Source organism: Arachis hypogaea, chromosome 3 (genome assembly GCF_003086295.3).
Source record: "Arachis hypogaea cultivar Tifrunner chromosome 3, arahy.Tifrunner.gnm2.J5K5, whole genome shotgun sequence".
NCBI lineage: Eukaryota > Viridiplantae > Streptophyta > Magnoliopsida > Fabales > Fabaceae > Arachis > Arachis hypogaea.
The window spans coordinates 5,676,212-5,693,911 of NC_092038.1; the positions used below are offsets into that span (position 1 = coordinate 5,676,212).

The 17,700-nt window shown below is 34.6% G+C and overlaps 4 protein-coding genes across 8 annotated transcripts; 2 read left to right on the forward strand and 2 right to left on the reverse strand.

The window, feature by feature from the left end:
* Positions 1-94: 94 nt before the first annotated feature.
* On the forward strand, positions 95-2,374 carry LOC112789056 (probable amidase At4g34880). The gene is made up of 5 exons (XM_025830797.3): positions 95-692; positions 839-1,053; positions 1,217-1,453; positions 1,558-1,756; positions 1,863-2,374. Exons 1-5 carry the CDS (start codon positions 147-149, stop codon positions 2,211-2,213), a joined length of 1,548 nt encoding a protein of 515 aa, XP_025686582.1. The 5' UTR covers positions 95-146; the 3' UTR covers positions 2,214-2,374.
* A 1,000-nt stretch (positions 2,375-3,374) lies between these two features.
* Positions 3,375-7,802, reverse strand: LOC112789052 (protein YLS7). Of its 4 annotated transcripts, none has more exons than XM_025830790.3 (5): positions 7,604-7,791; positions 7,395-7,450; positions 6,279-7,135; positions 5,292-5,566; positions 3,375-4,424 (listed from the first exon to the last, which is right to left on the reverse strand). In XM_025830790.3, exons 3-5 carry the CDS (start codon positions 7,051-7,053, stop codon positions 3,615-3,617), a joined length of 1,860 nt encoding a protein of 619 aa, XP_025686575.1. In that variant the 5' UTR covers positions 7,054-7,135; positions 7,395-7,450; positions 7,604-7,791; the 3' UTR covers positions 3,375-3,614. The 4 variants fall into 4 exon arrangements, with proteins under 4 accessions (XP_025686575.1, XP_025686577.1, XP_025686571.1 ...); XM_025830792.3 differs by having other exon boundaries at positions 6,279-7,215; positions 7,604-7,685; XM_025830786.3 differs by having other exon boundaries at positions 7,395-7,802.
* A 4,518-nt stretch (positions 7,803-12,320) lies between these two features.
* Positions 12,321-16,332, reverse strand: LOC112789051 (disease resistance protein RUN1-like). Of its 2 annotated transcripts, XM_072232280.1 has the most exons (6): positions 15,754-16,332; positions 14,478-15,579; positions 14,124-14,399; positions 13,192-13,959; positions 12,904-12,994; positions 12,321-12,759 (listed from the first exon to the last, which is right to left on the reverse strand). In XM_072232280.1, exons 1-6 carry the CDS (start codon positions 16,257-16,259, stop codon positions 12,431-12,433), a joined length of 3,072 nt encoding a protein of 1,023 aa, XP_072088381.1. In that variant the 5' UTR covers positions 16,260-16,332; the 3' UTR covers positions 12,321-12,430. The 2 variants fall into 2 exon arrangements, with proteins under 2 accessions (XP_072088381.1, XP_025686570.1); XM_025830785.3 differs by having other exon boundaries at positions 12,321-12,994; positions 15,754-16,331.
* A 569-nt stretch (positions 16,333-16,901) lies between these two features.
* LOC140182877 (probable amidase At4g34880) lies at positions 16,902-17,551 on the forward strand. The gene is made up of 3 exons (XM_072230603.1): positions 16,902-16,933; positions 16,987-17,113; positions 17,219-17,551. The coding sequence occupies exons 1-3, from the start codon at positions 16,902-16,904 to the stop codon at positions 17,549-17,551; spliced, it is 492 nt and encodes a 163-aa protein (XP_072086704.1).
* Positions 17,552-17,700: the final 149 nt, after the last annotated feature.

Consider the following 17,700-nt stretch of genomic DNA (forward strand, 5'->3'; position numbering starts at 1 on the left):
TTGAAACATATTATTCAAGTACAATTTCTTAATTAAATTTGCAGTTTTAAGCTTATACTATAAGTAACGGTGTAACTAAACAATGGTCATTCATGCAAACAACTTATCACTTGAATGTATAATCATTTGACTCAGTGCTGAGTTTCATGGCTACCATAATGTCACTAATTATGTCTATACTCTCGTTCATGTTGATCATTCTTTTGAGATTATCAGAAGGGTCATACACCATAAAAGAACAACAATTCTCTATCAAAGAAGCAACCATAAGTGAGATTCAACTTGCATTCAGGCAAAACAAACTCACCTCAAGGAAGTTGGTTGAGTTTTATATAGAAGAAATCAAAAGGCTGAACCCAACTCTTAAGGGGGTCATAGAGGTAAACCCAGATGCATTGTCCCAAGCTGATAAAGCTGACTGCGACCGAAAAACTAAGTCACCGACAAGTTTGCCTGCGCTGCACGGTATTCCAGTTCTGCTCAAGGATAACATTGGAACCAAGGATAAGCTGAATACTACAGCTGGATCTTTTGCTTTGCTTGGTTCTGTGGTACCTCGTGATGCTGGTGTGGTGTCGAAACTAAGGAGAGCCGGGGCAATCATATTGGGGAAGGCCAGCTTGAGTGAATGGGCTGCCTTCAGGTCTACAAAGGCTCCTAATGGTTTTAGTGCAAGAGGTGGCCAAGGAAAGGTTAGTCATAGCACTTGTAGCATGAAAAAGTTGCAATATGTTATAAGAGTTTTAAGAAATTTCCTTAGCAAAACATTTTACTTTTCAGATTGAATAGGAATGCTGACATATTGACATTATTAATATCATTTTTGTGTAATGTTCAGAATCCATATGTTTTATCTGCTGATCCATGTGGGTCTAGTAGTGGATCAGCAATATCAACAGCTGCTAATTTGGTGACAGTAGCACTTGGAACTGAGACTGATGGGTCAATTTTATGTCCATCAAGTGCCAATTCAGTTGTAGGCATCAAACCAACAGTTGGTCTCACTAGCCGGGATCAAGTCATCCCGGTTTCGCCTAGACAAGATACTGTTGGGTAAGAACAATTGTTGCATGTGATGGTTAAGATTATGATCTCTTGAATTGAAGCAACCACTCAGAGCATTAGCTTGTTACAATTCATTATATTATTCTCTTTGTTTCAAGATCGTAGGCACATTACTTGACAATTATGAATTTGTGTTTGAACTTGTTGCCAGGGCCATTAGTAGGACAGTATCTGATGCTGTCTTTGTTCTTGATGTAATTTCTGGGATTGATTACAATGATCCAGCAACTACAACTTGGTCTAAGTATATTCCTCAAGGTGGATTCAAACAATTTCTTAATCAAAATGGGCTCAGAGGGAAGAGACTTGGAATAGTAAGGAACCCATTCTTTGGCCTTTTAGCCTCTGATGTGGTTCAACACTTTGAGAAGCATTTTCAGACCTTAAGGTAAAAATTAATATAAGCTTTAAATGTTTAATTTTCAAAATATTTCATTTTCTCAATCAGTACACCTACCTAATGAAAATGTATATATAACATGAAAATTGAAGACATCAAGGAGCAGTTGTGGTAGATAATCTCCAGATAACCAATATCAATGATATCTTAAATGTGACCAAAAGTGGTGAGGCAGTAGCACTTGCTGCTGAGTTCAAACTATCCTTGAATTCATATCTCAAGAACTTGGAGGTTTCGCCGGTGAGATCCTTGGCGGATGTTATAGCCTTTAACCAAAAGAATGCAGATCTGGTATGTATAATCAAATGTTTCCTTCATTGACAAAACTTGATTAATTTTATGCAGAACATCAAAGTTCACAATGATTAACTCTTGTATTCAAATAATTACTATTTAGGAAAAGATCAATGAGTTTGGCCAAGACATCTTCTTGTTAGCCCAAACAACAAATGGAATAGGCGCGACAGAGAAGGCGACACTGGCCAATCTAGCAAGACTATCAAGAGAAGGCTTTGAGAAATTGATGAGTGATTATAAACTTGATGCATTGGTAACACCTGGTTCAAGTGTTGCACCTGTGCTTGCTATTGGAGGATTCCCAGGAATAAATGTGCCTGCAGGGTATGATAGTAAAGGTGTCCCATTTGGAATAAACTTTGGTGGTTTGAAAGGATCAGAATCAAAGCTAATTGAGATTGCATATGGATTTGAACAAGCAACTAAAGTCAGAAAGCCCCCTCCAGTTTAACTTGCAAGAACAAGACAATTAACTGTTGAAGTTCTTCAATACTTTGTCATACATGTTGTCAATTGCCTCATGAATTATACTGTTGTATAACTATAATGTCTTCTTGTGGTCCTATTTGAGCAAATTTACGTGTAATAATGAATCTTAGCTTCTTCACTAAAGGGAGTGTTGTTTGGTTATCTTTCTTAATACAACTATTCTTTAGCTAATTCAAATTCTAAAAAAAAAAAAAAAAACAATAATTCTTTGCTACTTAGCCCAACTAATGAGGTTCTTAACCATGATCTTTCGAGATTGCCCATTGTACTTCTTTCTTAAATATTAAGATTGCTGGATTTTTATAGGCCTCTATAGGTCTTTACTCGTATATCATATTGGTTTAGGTTATTTATGGGGACAATGAATAAACACCATTAATGCTAAAATAATATTTTTCATTTAAAGGAAACTAATAAACACTTTCCACTTTTGCCAATACAACATTTTAATTTATTTCATGAATATAAATATTGCGAGCTATTGGTATTATGAGGTGAAGAGTTGGCGCTATACATCCTCTATGGGTTTAAATGTTCCAAATCTGTCTTAAATACCCTACGGTACCCATAACTCTTCACTTCTACTACTTATTCTGGATAACGAGTCAATGCAACCAATTCAATACCATCAAGATCAGAAGCTCCTTCTTTTAAAACACTTACATAATTATTAATGAAAACTTCCCTCAATAAAAACATTAGCAACATATGATCAAATTCAGTTGTGATCCAATCTGGGGCAATGGAACAAACGGCCTTATCTGGATTACGACAAAAACCACAACCAAATAGAATAGGAGGATATTCAGTTGGAGCATCATGCACAACAAATGCCACACAACAAGCAATGCCAATCCAATTATTGTCATCCACAATGGGAGATGGATCCACCTTCATTGAATTACCTGTATTCTGTTTGTTGAACCACCTTGGAATTTCAGTTCCTGGAATAATAACTTTAATGGAGCATCTGGGGAAAGAGCATTGCATGTTCACCTGCCACATACAAATTAGGTATGTATAACAGCATAAGTTCATACCATACAGAGACAAAGCAAAATGGCAAAACAAAGGAGGACTAAAACTCACTACCAAAATTATCAGATAAAATAATGCGAACTGATGTTCAAAAAATATGATGTGGTATATTAAAAATCAAAACTTGGTAATGACATACGTAGCCATATCAGGTGTACTAATGGCTTTTGAGGGTTAAGGAATAAGCAAATAGCTTATCATCCAAACCCATATACAAATAAATTAATTTCTCTACAATGTTAATATTTTCTTCTATGAAAAGATACAACTTAACTATTTTTGTCTCTCCCCAAGAAACTCATTTCCTACAGAGTCATTCAACTAATCACGATGCACTTGATCCTTCATATTCTCGCCTAATGATCTCCATCACGAGCTCATTCCAGGTATCCACGGGGCCTGGCATGCACCAATGCAAGCAATCCTGCGGTGGTGGCCTTCCATCCGGTCCACGCTTTGTGATCTTATTTGGATCAGTGCTCCTGTATGGACCAGGATGGCCATCATGCCTGTACTGAAAAACTTCAGTGATATCCATTAACTTCAACCTTGATGCATTTGTTGCATTCTGCATAGCACGGTTGAAACCATTAACCTGTTGTGCATGCATGACATTTGTGAATTCGTTTTCCACCAGTTTGCCCGGACCAAGAGGCTTCACCTTCCCCGTGCATGATCCACCCGTGTTCCAGGCACCACCCTCGTAGTGATCCGGCGAGTAAGAGCGCACAATTGTAAGCCCCTTGTAATTTGGATGCGCAAGAATGGAAGTAAGAATCGTTTCAACAGATATACCGTATGCTTGAATACTATTAATCTTCATTTTGTCCCGATGAGACTTGGGCGGCGACCACAACTGCCCGCCCACAATCTCGTTGTTTAAAATGTACACAGACTTCTTGGCAAACCAATGACCGGAAGAAAGAACAACCACATCAAACATTGGGAGGAATTCCATCAACTTCTCATCCGGAGCATCAAGATGGAGCTTATCCACACCAGCCTCGGCATAATCAAATGGCTCAGGATAATGTTTGACAAGCCACGAAGACCACATCCGCGCAATCATTACAGATGTGGACCTGAAATAATATCGTTGCATGTTACGATTTCCCCGATTCTTCGGTACCTCTACCTGAAAGTATCGTTTTATAAGTTAGCCTTCTCACTATGCAAAATGAATGCACATTATCATGGACCCTGCAAAAACAAGCACGCATATAATGTACGTATGCAAGTATAAAGTAAATTCTATGCAAGGAAACCGTTGAATTTGATCATGAACATAGCATGGTGCAGGTGCAGGTGCAGCTCAAATGCCACACGAAGACAATTCTTGTCCTAGTAGCCAGAAAGATACTTAAAATTAAGCACCCGTAATATGTGATAGATAACTGACTTCCTCAGATAATCCAGATCAATTAATATCCGTAAACTATGTTCAAAGGCTGATAGTAACATCACATCAGCTTAGCAGTTATATGACGGAATTGGTTCAGATCATCAAAATCAAATCAGGAGTTTATTCTGTTCACTAATGGTTCTTGATCACAATGACCACAGCACATGAAACTACTAGAGAGGATTTTCAGGGGACCCACTACTCTCTTAATCTTTCCTCACTCCATTACATGGCTGATTTTACCCCAGTGTCTTTTCCCTCCTATTTATACTAAATCCTAACTAATCAAACTCCCCATCACAAGGCCAAGTTCATCATCCCTTAGGTTTCTTTAAAGGATTATTGAGGTTCTTCCTTGAAACAGAATTCCTTTTTCTATTCCATGTCTTTAATTTGCTGTCTTATGAAGTGGACAAACTACGGTTTGTTATGTGTTTCTCGGGCTCGGCCAACCTTATATATCATAAATCTAATATACTAATATCAAAAGCAACCATGATAAAATAGAATGACAAATTCGCAAAACATTGAATTTCCCTGTTACCTAGGAATCATTTAATTTTCCATTCAACGCAGATACACAAGTTAAAAAGAAATAACCTGCCACAGAATACACAGCAATGATTCCATCTGGTTTCTTGCAACTGAATCTCCAATGAATGCCAAGGTCTTCCCTCTCATCAACTCCAAAAATTTCTTTGGATCAAATCTTGGGAGGTCGCACTGAGATGGCTTCCAGCGCCAATTCTCATAATCCTTGTCAGGCCTCCCATTAGCCTGACAATTTTGCATCTGTGTAATTACTGGGCATGTATCATTTCTATATAATGGTCCCAATGGATCGTGTATCCAGCTTCCATGGTACAAATCGCACTCTACAGAATCCAATCAGAAAAACCAATTAAACATCACCAAAGGTATACATAGTATTTCGAACCAAAATTATTTTGGGAAAAAAAAGGCTATATGACAGTCACAGTTTTGGTAATAAGATACAAATACTAGTTTTATTATCCTATCTCAACCTAAAAGATATCTAATAATTTTCACAAATCTATTGATTAACTCATAATTTATAATAGAAACAAAGATCAAACTAAAAGAGCGCTTACTATGAAATCATACTAGCATCAAGTTATACAAGTAAAAGCAAGGAATCTAATTTCAAGCCTTCATTATAGGAGTCATAGAAATATATAAATAGTAAGATTGCTACAGCCATCTTATTATACAGGGAAAAGAAAAAATTGCTTTTCTGGCTATACTATTTCATCTCTTTCTCCCCACCGAAACCTATACTCTATGATAGAAAAACTTTAATGTGTGAGGCTGTATGTAGTACATATGTTGAATACTAAATCTATATTCCCCTCATTAAGTTAAGTGGACACATAATAAACAAGTATTACACATAAATCACTTCATAAGCATGCTCCAACTCATAATAATAAAATTAAACTAATAATGAAATTATTGCTCCAATGTGTTCCCAAAAGAGGCGAAGAAAAAGAAACAATTTTATGTTGTAATTGATTATATAAATCAAAGAGTAATACAATAAAACAATATGATTATCACAACTGCAACCTGGATTAGCTGAACCAGCAGAAGATGCGCTATCTCGCTTCTCTATTGGCTCTGGAACTGCCTTTGATGTGGAATCACTAGATGACACGGGTTCCTCATCAGATGCACTGGACTGACTGGTCAAATCCACAGAGGCCAGTTCCTCATTTTTTACAATACTTGTATCATTACCAGCCACTGGCAAAGTTGCCGTCGAAACCATATCAACCTGTGAATCGAATTTAGAAGGCAATCTACTATTGACTGCATCCTTACTTCCATCAAATGAAGTTGAAGATTCTTGCGAATCAGAACCCGCTCTATCAGTAGATTCTATTTCATTCACCTCCTTGTTAACCGGAGATTGCTCTGATGTCTGCTCACTCAACCCTGCTTGTGAGTTTGAGTTACTATCAGCTTGTTCTATACTGCTACCACTAGATTGATCAGATGAAACCGTGGGAGAATCACCACTAGATTGATCAGATGAAACCGTGGGAGAATCTAGATCCAAAGATTGTTTATTATCAACAAGATCTGAACTTCTATTCAATTGAGCATCCTTAGAATTTTCATTTTTTGAAGGTACTGACACATCTACCTTTGCTGTATTATCTACACCATAAAAATGACTATGAACAGTGGATCCAATAGGGTATGATACAAGTCCCCAAGAAGCATAAATTAAGAAAACTGCAAGTACTCCTACTGAAACTGCAATCCACGAAATCGGCTTTCGATTCGAAGGAATTATGGAAGAGCCTTTAGATGTAGTACTCCAAGCCATGCCTTTCATCAAACACCTCCAAGCTCTATACTAAAAACTGAAGCATGAAAGCTTTCAAGAAGACCATAGACAAAATACCTAAATTTTAATCCTGAAACACAATGTTCAAGTGATGGGAATCAGATTCAGGTAACTACTGCTTGATAATGAGGTCAAACCTCATGTGCAATCCTGCCATAACAACCAACACACAAACGGTAACAAATTCTGACTAAACATGCAACAAGATAAGATAATTTTCCCTTTTTTAAAAAAAGGTCCAATTTTTCTCACAAAATTGGGATTTTCATAATAAAATTAAAAGGAAAAGAAAAAGTAATTTTGATTAACGGTGAAGAAAGAGCAGGAACCTTTATGATGGTGGCAAGATTCAATGTGATGGGAATTCGGAAGCGGGAAATTAATGCTGCAAAGAAACGCGCAATTTGATAGAATTCTAAAGAATTGCGACCCTGTTTGATTTGATTAGGATGCGTGTGCGGTTGAGCTTGGAATGGAATGAAACGAAACCAGATTTGAAAAAAAAGAGAAAAGATAAAAGAAAGTGACAGAGGCTCACCTCAAAGTTCAAACTCAAATCCATGATTCACAATCAAGCTTTGTCGCTTGTGTAAACTTAGTAATTTTCTTTTATTTTTCTTCTCCCCTCTTCTTCTTCTTCTTTTTTTTTTTTTTTTGGCCGGCTAAATATATTTTTTGAATTTTGATTTTTTTTTTCTTCAAATTTGACACAATCAAAAAACGAACAAGAAATAGTTGTTGACTAGTGCCAATGACATAGGCATATAGCCATTGTCCTAATGTCCCATATGCACTATGTTAATTTTGGAGAATCAATACTTTATCATCTACGGTTTGTTTTTTTTTACTTTTAAAAAATATTGTATTTTTTATGTTTATATTTTTTAAAAATAATATATGCATATACTCTTTTACGTAAAAAGATAATTAAAAACATGCATTAAAACTCTTAATTATTATTCTTATTTTATATAATACATATAAGAATATTGCTTTTTTTTATATGTATAATAATTTACATAATCCCATAGCTTATAGCACCTACACATGTGTTGGGAATAAAACATCATTCCCCCTTGAGAAAACACCTTTGACAGAGAAATAAAATAGACACAATCACAACACAAGAATTTAACGTGGAAACTCCAATTACCGGAGAAAAAACCACGGTCGTTGTCAAATGACAACCAGAGAATATCACTATGTGAAAATTGTTACAACACATAGATTTCTTTCTCTCTAACACCGGCACCCCAGTACACCCACACTCTCTCAAAGCAAATATCTAATTACACCTCACAACACTCTTTAATCAAAGAGTACAGAGGAAAAGAAAAATTAGATACAAGCTTAAAGTGTTTCCGACTGGTGCAAAAACAAATGGAGAACTTAGCCTCATATTTATAGCCTAGGTCACCCACTCCATTTGCTATCCTAAGAAATGTGGGACTAATTCAACCAAATCCTAACAATCTCCACCTTGATTGAAATACACACATCTTCAGCTTCCATTGTCAACACCGACAATTCTTTGCTGCCATTGTTTATACCGACAATCATAGTTCAGAGAACTATCATACTCCACCATGAAAGTATACTCACTTGGAATTAGACCACTCCAAGCATTTTGCCTTGGTACAGATCGAAACCTTGCTGAAAATTCATGGTGCAACTTCCAAATTGGCTTTTCCTGGAAGTTCTTCAGCCATCAACCTAACTCCGCCACACACCTTGCATCTCAACGCCAACCAATGCCCGTGTGCAATTTGTGGACCCGATTGCCACAACTTATCCTTATCCATGGTAGTGCGGCAATACCATGAGGATACTTCTTGTCTTCTAGAGAACATCATCTTTTCTCATAGAGAGAGCAACCAGAGATCTTCTCCTTCAACGCCTTATGCAAACCTGATTGTATCAACACATCCTTGACTTGTATTTGCCACAAGCCAAAATTGATTCTTCCATCAAATTTCTCTATTTCAAGCTTCACAACACTTGAATATCCTGACATTGTTGCAACCGTATACTGGAATAGTATAACTCAACTGTAAACTGTGCACTAGGAAGGGTCCCCAGGAAAGAGAGGTGGGTCACAATGGACACACTTAAATACCAAGTCTTTCCTTAGCCAGAACCTTTCCAATCTGTACTCTCACAGTGTCACACTGCCTTCCAGCAACAACAACAGCAACCAAAGAGAGAAATAAAATAGACACAATCACAACACAAGAATTTAACGTAGAAACTCCAATTACCGGAGAAAAAACCACGGCCGTTGTCAAATGACAACCAGAGAATATCACTATGTGAAAATTGTTACAACACATAGATTTCTTTCTCTCTAACACCGGCACCCCAGTACACCCACACTCTCTCAAAGCAAATATCTAATTACACCTCACAACACTCTTTAATCAAAGAGTACAGAGGAAAAGAAAAACCAGATACAAGTTTAAAGTGTTTCCGACTGGTGCAAAAACAAATGGAGAACTTAGCCTCGTATTTATAGCCTAGGCCACCCACTCCATTTGCTATCCTAAAGAATGTGGGACTAATTCAACCAAATCCTAACAACATGCTATATAGTAAATTATAGTTTGGTTAGGTAAAATTTTTAATTTTAAAAATAGTTTATAAAAATAAATTTTTAAAACATAATTTTTTAAAAATTGTAGTATTTATATTTAGTAAAAATACAAGTAACAACAAGTATATTTAATAAAATAATTTTTAAAATTTAAAAATATTATAATAAATATTAATGTAAAAATTAAATTTAAATAAGTACAAACTAATTTTTAAAAGCATCTCTAATTTTTAAAAATTTTAAGCACAAACACATAAATTTTTTAGTTTACCAAATATAAAACAAAATATTTGTAGCGAATACTCATATAAAAATATTTAAAATATCTTTTTTTAAAGATGCTTTTAGATTTTATTATTATTATTCAATGATATTTTTAGCAACAAAGTTAAAATTTAAATTGCTGTATTTTAATTTTAATTTATTGTTAGAAATATCACTGAATTAGTTTGTTTTTGCTAAAAATCATCGTTGACATAAATTTGTTACTAATTAAGTAATTATCATTATTGGACCTTGAATAATTTGTTTTTTTTGTTATTTAAAATTATCATTAAGATGAATTTTTTATGGATTATCATCAGTGAACTTTAAATTTATTGCTGTCTTGTTCAAATAATTACTTGATTAAATGTTTTTATTGCTAAAAATTATTATTGAGTTAAATTTGTTAGTGATTGAACTTTAAATTTGTTGCTAGAAATTAAATTTGATTGCAACAACATTTTCATGCATTGGCCTATAATAGACTCAATTCTTTATGTTAAATGCAATCTATCTATTCTTAATATATAAAAGTAGGTACATAGGTTTATCCATATTGTTTTTAAGTTATTTCTCTTTTTCTACTAACGTCATGTTAGCACCAACGCTTACTTGGCAAAATTTTAAAATCCATCACTCAAATCTTGCTAAATCATATTTTATTTTCACATAAAAAAACACAAAAAACAACTAAAAAACACAATAAAAACCAACAAATTAACTTTTTTCAAATCAATCCTTATTTCTAAAACAACAAAAACACAAATTAACATTTACCCCCAATAAAAAGCTCTCAAAACCAAAGAGCTTATTACCTTTCTCAAACCCTCACCCTCTTAGCACCTCTCCGTACCAAGATCTTATTTCCTCCATCCTCTTCCGGTCCCATCCTATTTCTTCCATCCTCTTCCGGTCCCATGAGCCATTATTTTTTCCTCAAAACAAATTGTACATCGCGATATCCATCTCCGGCGGAACCGCATTGCATAAATTGCAGAAACAGGACAAACTCCATTCCTCCTCTTGCGGTTTTTCTGTCAGAGCTCGATTCTGGGTCTTAGACCAACGTTACCATTCGGCGCCGCCAATGTAGGAAATTTGTCTCAAGTATCTTCCTAAGGATTTTCAACTTTGCCGTTTACTCTTCTCATTGTTCAATATCATTTTCAATAGCCCTATTTATTTGTTATAAATAATAACATTTTAATTGTGAACTCATTGCAAGTAGCACAAGTTTATATATTCCTCTTTTGTAAACGGTTGTCCAACACTCGCAACCAAAATTAATGTGCATTTAAAATTATTGCTCCCTATATACTATCGAGAGTGAACTACCAAACCGGCCCCTGTCCATTTCTCAAAATGACAACGCGACCCCTCACCATAAAAACAACCCATTTCGGTTCCTGTCCTTTACTTCCGTGACCCAATGCGGTCCTTATGGGTATTTTTCCGTCAACTCTGAACAGAAAATGCTGACGTGTAAGGTTCAAAAATGGACAGGAGCCTAATTGTCTCTAAATTTAAATTGGTTAGGGGTTTATTTGTCCCTATTCTTTAAATGATATTTTTTTTAAAATTTATTCATTATATTAATATTCTTTTTTTAATAAATTATTGAATATATGGTATAATAAGTACAAACTAATTAATAAATTATTTAAATTTAAAAATATTATTTATTATGAAACTAAATAAATAAATTTTAAATATAATTTTTAAATATATAAATAATAAATATTAAAATACGGTTAATATATTAATAATAATAATCCTATGATATAATATTAGTATTATAATCTAGATAATTTTCACAATAAAATAAAAAATAATAAACACATTATTTGATATATAATATTTTTTTTTGAGTTTTTCTCTCTTTAAACTAAATTAATAATTCTATTTGATATCTTTGTACTAAAATACACCATGAGTAGGCTACTAATATTAAATAAAATAAAACATAATATATATATTATGAAGACCATTTATAAACTCAACAAATTCAAAGCATCAATAATATTATTAATCTATCAATAATACATATTCTCATAAGATATAGATCCATAAAGATTATCAATATAAGAATAATGTGGATTAACTAAAATTTTATGTATATTAAAATTTAATTAAATGTTACATATATTTTATCCAAATCTATTTTTCAGCTAGCTAACTCAAATTCTAAACAAAAACTAATAATTCTTTGTTATTTACTATTTAGTCCAAGTAATGAGGTTCTCAACCATTATCTTTTAAGATTGCCCTTTGTACTTCTTTCTTCAATATTAAGATTGCTGGAATTTATAGACTTCTATATGTCTTTACTCTTATATCATATTGGCTTAGAATCATTTATGGGACCAATGAATAAACATGAAAAATAGAAGTAACAGACGCATTGTGCTAAAATAATACTTTTCATTTACAATAAGCAAGGAAACTAATAAACACTTTCCACTTTTGCCAATACAACATTTTAATTCATTTCACGAATATAAATATTGCGAGCTATTGGTCATCTTGAATTTCCAAAAACTTGTGCTTACGATTGTGAGCTAAAGAGTTGGAGCTATACATTTTCTCTGGGTTTAAATGTTCCAAATCTTCCTTAAATACCCAACGGTACCCACAACTCTTCACTTCTACTACTTCTTCTGGATAACGAGTCAATGCAACCAATTCAATACCATCAAGATCAGATACTCCTTCTTTTAAAACACTTACAAAATTATTTATGAAAACTTCCCTGGATAAAAACATTAACAACATATGATCTGATTCAGTTGTGATCCAATCTTTCTTAAGACGTATTGGAGCAACGGAACAAACGGCCTTATCTGGATTACGACGAAAACCACAACCAAATAGAATAGGAGGATATTCAGTTGGAGCATCATGTACAACAAATGCCACACAACAAGCAATGCCAATCCAATTATTGTCATTCAATATGGGAGATGGATCCACCTTCATTGAATTACCTGTATTCTGTTTGTTGAACCACCTTGGAATTTCAGTTCCTGGAATAATAACTTTAATGGAACATCTGGGGAAAGAGAATTGCAAGTTCACCTGCCACCATACAAATTAGGTAAGATTTGTATCCTCTAAATTTTAGATTTTACCTTAGAGGATAAATTATAATCTTTCTTACTGTTTATTTTATAAGTGGAACCAAGAGAAAACATGAGAAAAGAAAATATTTAAAGATGAAATATCACACTTTACTCTCTCAAATGAGAATTCAAAGGAGGACTTGAGACTGGTACCTGAATCATTTTTATCATCCATGAAATAACTGTGACACCACAACTTTCTGTGTCACTCAAATTGGGGCAGTTGAACAGAAATATTCCTCCATAGTAAAGTCTTCCATTGCTACCTCCTCCTATGGGCAAAAGGGTACTTGGCAACCACTTTAGTTGCTTACAGTACTGCAAGTTCAACTCCCTTAGCTTGGGAAGTTCCTTAATGCAATGAGGAAGCGTAACAATATTGTTTCCCCCTATGTTTAAACGTTCTAAACAACATAACTGTCTAATAGCATCAGGAATTTCAACTAGATTACAGAAACTTATGTCAAGAGATACCAAAGCTGGGAAACGAGACAAAGAAGGAACCAACAAACCAATTGAATTGGAGCATCTTCTAGAAGACAAAAAATGGAGAGGCCTTGTAAGAGTTTTGCATATGGAGGATGTCATGTGCCTTTGTACACTTTGACCTGTATTCAACTGCTTGCTTTGCCTTGGTTTCTCTGACAACTGATCTTTAAGTAATTTCCAACAGCCAGATAGATTTAAATCATAAAGAGAATTAAGATCAAATATGTTGTTGGGAATACTAACAAGACTTCTACAGTTTTCCAGATTCAAGTAACCGAGGTTTTTTAAACAGCCAATGGATGGATGAAGGCGAACAAGTTTAACACATCCTTTAAGATCTAGTCGCAAAAGATTTGGGGCCTGAGATAAATTTGGTATCTTTACAAGGCTTTTGGAATAACATAGTTCCATGTGTGTCAAATTATGTAGATCCTGTAATGTCAAGAGAGTGAGATAGAAAGGTAAGAAGAATCATAAGCCATAATACAAAGAAGGAAGACTACGTGTAATAATAGAAAAATGTTAAGGATTTGAGAACGATTTGAAGCTACTTTAGTTAAAATCAACATGAATAAAGATGGTGGTATCTACCATACCTTTATTCCCTCCCAGAGTTCTATGATGTTGCTGTGATGCAGGATTAATTTAACGAGTTTATTTGGCTGAAAGCTTGGTGGCAAACATGTGAAAGGATATTCTTTCCATTCAAGATAACCCAACTCATTAGAAAGAAAATTAAGGCATCCCGAAAAATTCACTTCTCTGAGTATGAGTAATTTAAGGCAGCTCATTTGTGATAAAGCTTCAACTGATAACTCTTCCCTAATTTCAAGAAATCTTGGTAGAACTATGGCTTCAAGATTTTCTGCTATCTGAAACATTAGAACTTTTAAAATTATTCAGTTTCTAAACATGGCAGCCAACAACAATATTCTCAATAACTATTTTACCTTGTTTTCCCGCAAGACATTGCTTAGATCCTTTTGATTCCATAACCTGCTCCACTTTCTTGGCTCTTTGGGTGATTTTTCTCGAACAATACTTCTACCCAACTCTCTCAACAGATCATGCATAACTATCTTCCATCCATCAACAATAGTTACGAGTGATTTATCAATGAGAATTCTTATACCAATATCAGGATGAAACCCTCGAATACATAAAATATTCTTTACATAATATTCATCCTCGTTAGAGAAAAAACATGCAATATCAAGAAACATTTCCTTTTCCATATCCTCAAGTCCATCATAACTTATTCGTAACACATCCATAATATCTTTTGTTGGGTTTTCTCTCAATCTAACCAAAGCACTACTCCATTCGGATATACTTCGGCCAAACAAAAAAGAACCCAATACTTTAATTGCTAATGGCAGTCCATTAGCATATGTTAATGCAGAATTTGTCAGGCTTTCATAACCTTCTATTACATGGTTACATTTGAAAGCTTTTCTACAAAATAATTGGAGAGCATTCTCATCATTTAAGAGTTGAACTTTGTAAACATCATCCACTCCATGCTCTCTCAATATATGTTCATCTCTAGAAACTATGATTATTCTGCTCCCTCTACTTAGCCATTCCCGTTTTAAAGCCAAATTCTCCAACTGAATCCCCTGATCAACATTATCCAGAACTATGAGAACCTTTCTATGGCATAAATATTTTTGAATCAAATTAGTTGCTGCCGAAAGATTGCATAGTAGAAATTCTTCTTCCATGAAAGCTTGACAAAGAAGTTGCTTTTTCACACCAAGTGGACCACAATCTGCATAAGTTTTGCTTACATCATCCATAAAGCATGAAATGTCGTATTGATGAGAGATTTTTTCATATAAAATGGTGGCAAGAGTTGACTTTCCTATGCCACCCATTCCACAAATGCCTAAAACTCGAACATCATCATGTGAGTCCAAAACTAGAAGCTTTTCTAGTTCTTCTAAATGGGAGTACATCCCAACTACATCATTAGATAGACTTGATGATGGTTTGGGACTCAATATGTTTGTTACCGCTTTGACAATTTTTTCAATCTCAGCAGATAGTGACCTAGAAAAAAAGAGAGAAAAACACAAAATCTTCACGACAGCACAAGAAAATGACAATAGATGAGACACCAACCATAATTGTTTAATAAAAGCTTTGAAATGTGTTAATTAATATTAGATTGCTGATCAAATTATTTCAAAAGAATAAACAGAAAACATAAAATTGGTTACTCACTTATCCTTGAGATCCCAGCCAGAGAGATTGGCTACTTGTGTTAGAGCTCCCCTCCATCTTGCCACTTGCTCCATCATCTCTGCATCATCTTTGAATCTTTCTTCATGTTTCATAAATGCTTTTTCAAAATTTCTACTTTGCCTTCTCACCTCAGTTGGACTCACATCATAGAAAAGTGGCAGAACAGTGTGTCCTGGGATTTGAATGCAATCAGCTATGCTTGCGAGTTCTTGCAAGCACCATGTAGAGGAAGCATAGTTGATAGAGAAGACAACAATCAGAACCTGTGATCCTTCAATAGCTTCCAGAAGCCCTGCTGATATAGGTCCTCCTTTCTCGAGCTTAGTGTCATCCCTGAAGGCAACTATGCCGTGTTTGCGGAGAGCAGCATAAAGATGATCGGTGAAGTTGAAGCGAGTCTCGCCTCTGAAGCTCACAAACACATCATATTTCCAATTCCTCCTGTGGCTGTGAGACAAGGTGCTTTGGATTCTCACGCATTCCATTGGATAACTGTGAATATGAATGCAATAAGGATTACTTTTATGGAAATGAGATGCTATATATATATATCGAGAAGTCAACGGGCTTGTTTTAGTTGAAAATTCTTGTATTGATTATTGACTAGTTTACTCTGAATAAAAGAAAACACTTTGAAATGGGAGATACTTTTTAGTTTTTACTAGAAACGCGTTAACCTTTATTAGCTTCAAATTTGACGCGAATTCCTTTTTTAACTCTCTGTGATGGATGGCTAAGATCTGTAAGGATCCATAATCAATGGCATAATTCGGATAATTGTTGTATGTGATGGTTTAGGGTTATGATTTCTTGAATTGAAGTAACCAATGAAAGCATTATTTGCCAGGGCCATTAGCTGTGTATGTTCTTGATGTAATTTCGGAGATTAACTACAAGTCTACAAGGTGGATTCAAACAATTTCTTAATCAAAATGGGCTTAAAGGGAAGAGACTTGGAATAGTAAGGAACCCATTCTTTGGCCCTTTTGCCTCTGATGTGGTTCAACACTTTGAGAAGCATTTTCAGACCTTAAGGTAAAAAGTAATGTAAGCTTTACAAGTTTGATTTTCCGAAATATTTCATTTTCTCAATCAATACACGTACCTAATTCAAATGTATATAAATAATGAAAATTGAAGAAAACAAGGGGCAGTTTTGGTAGATAAGCTCCAGATAATCAATATCAATGATATCTTAAATGTGACCAAAAGTGGTGAGGCAGTAGTACTTGCAGCTGAGTTCAAACTATCCTTGAATTCATATCTCAAGAACTTGGTGGTTTCGCCGGTGAGATCCTTGGCGGATGTTATAGCCTTTAACCAAAAGAATGCAGATTTGGTTTCTATAATCAAATGTTTCCTTCATTGACAAAACTTGATTAATTTTATGCAGAACATCAAAGTTCACAGTGATTAACTCTTGCTTCAAATAACTACTATTTAGGAAAAGATCAATGAGTTTGGTCAAGACATCTTCTTGTTAGCCCAAACAACAAATGGAATTAGCGCGACAGCAAGACTATCAAGAGAAGGCTTTGAGAAACTTGTGAGTGATTATAAACTTGATGCATTGGTAACACCTAGTTCAAGTGTTGCACCTTTGCTTGCCATTGGAGGATTCCCTGGAATAAATGTGTTTGCAGGGTATGATAGTAAGGATGTTTCATTTGGTATAAATTTTGGTGGTTTGCAAGGATCAGAATCAAAGCTAATTGGGATTGTATATGGATTTGAAGAAAGTCCCTTCCAGTTTAACTTGCAAGAACAAGACCATTAAGTTTTTCAATACTGTCATATATATAGTCAATTTGCCTCAATACTGTTGTTGTATAATGTCTTTTTATGTGTCCTATTTGAACAAATTCACGTGTAATAAACTAATAACAGCTTCTTGGCTAAAGTGAATGTATTCTGGTTCTGTATCAA

Coding starts and splice junctions, on each gene's coding strand:
- LOC140182877 (XM_072230603.1), top strand. CDS start 16,902: ATGAAAATTGAAGAAAACAAGGGGCAGTTTTG. Junction 16,934..16,986: donor GAAAACAAGGGGCAGTTTTG/GTAGATAAGCTC, acceptor TGTGACCAAAAG/TGGTGAGGCAGTAGTACTTG. Junction 17,114..17,218: donor ACCAAAAGAATGCAGATTTG/GTTTCTATAATC, acceptor ACTACTATTTAG/GAAAAGATCAATGAGTTTGG.
- LOC112789051 (XM_025830785.3), bottom strand. CDS start 16,259: ATGGAATGCGTGAGAATCCAAAGCACCTTGTCTCACAGCCACAGGAGG. Junction 13,960..14,123: donor AACTCTGGGAGGGAATAAAG/GTATGGTAGATA, acceptor TTGACATTACAG/GATCTACATAATTTGACACA. Junction 12,995..13,191: donor GGATGATAAAAATGATTCAG/GTACCAGTCTCA, acceptor GTATGGTGGCAG/GTGAACTTGCAATTCTCTTT.
- LOC112789052 (XM_025830786.3), bottom strand. CDS start 7,053: ATGAAAGGCATGGCTTGGAGTACTACATCTAAAGGCTCTTCCATAATT. Junction 5,567..6,278: donor TGCTGGTTCAGCTAATCCAG/GTTGCAGTTGTG, acceptor TGGATTCTGTAG/AGTGCGATTTGTACCATGGA. Junction 4,425..5,291: donor TGCTGTGTATTCTGTGGCAG/GTTATTTCTTTT, acceptor CGATACTTTCAG/GTAGAGGTACCGAAGAATCG.
- LOC112789056 (XM_025830797.3), top strand. CDS start 147: ATGGCTACCATAATGTCACTAATTATGTCTATACTCTCGTTCATGTTG. Junction 693..838: donor CAAGAGGTGGCCAAGGAAAG/GTTAGTCATAGC, acceptor TGTAATGTTCAG/AATCCATATGTTTTATCTGC. Junction 1,054..1,216: donor CCTAGACAAGATACTGTTGG/GTAAGAACAATT, acceptor ACTTGTTGCCAG/GGCCATTAGTAGGACAGTAT.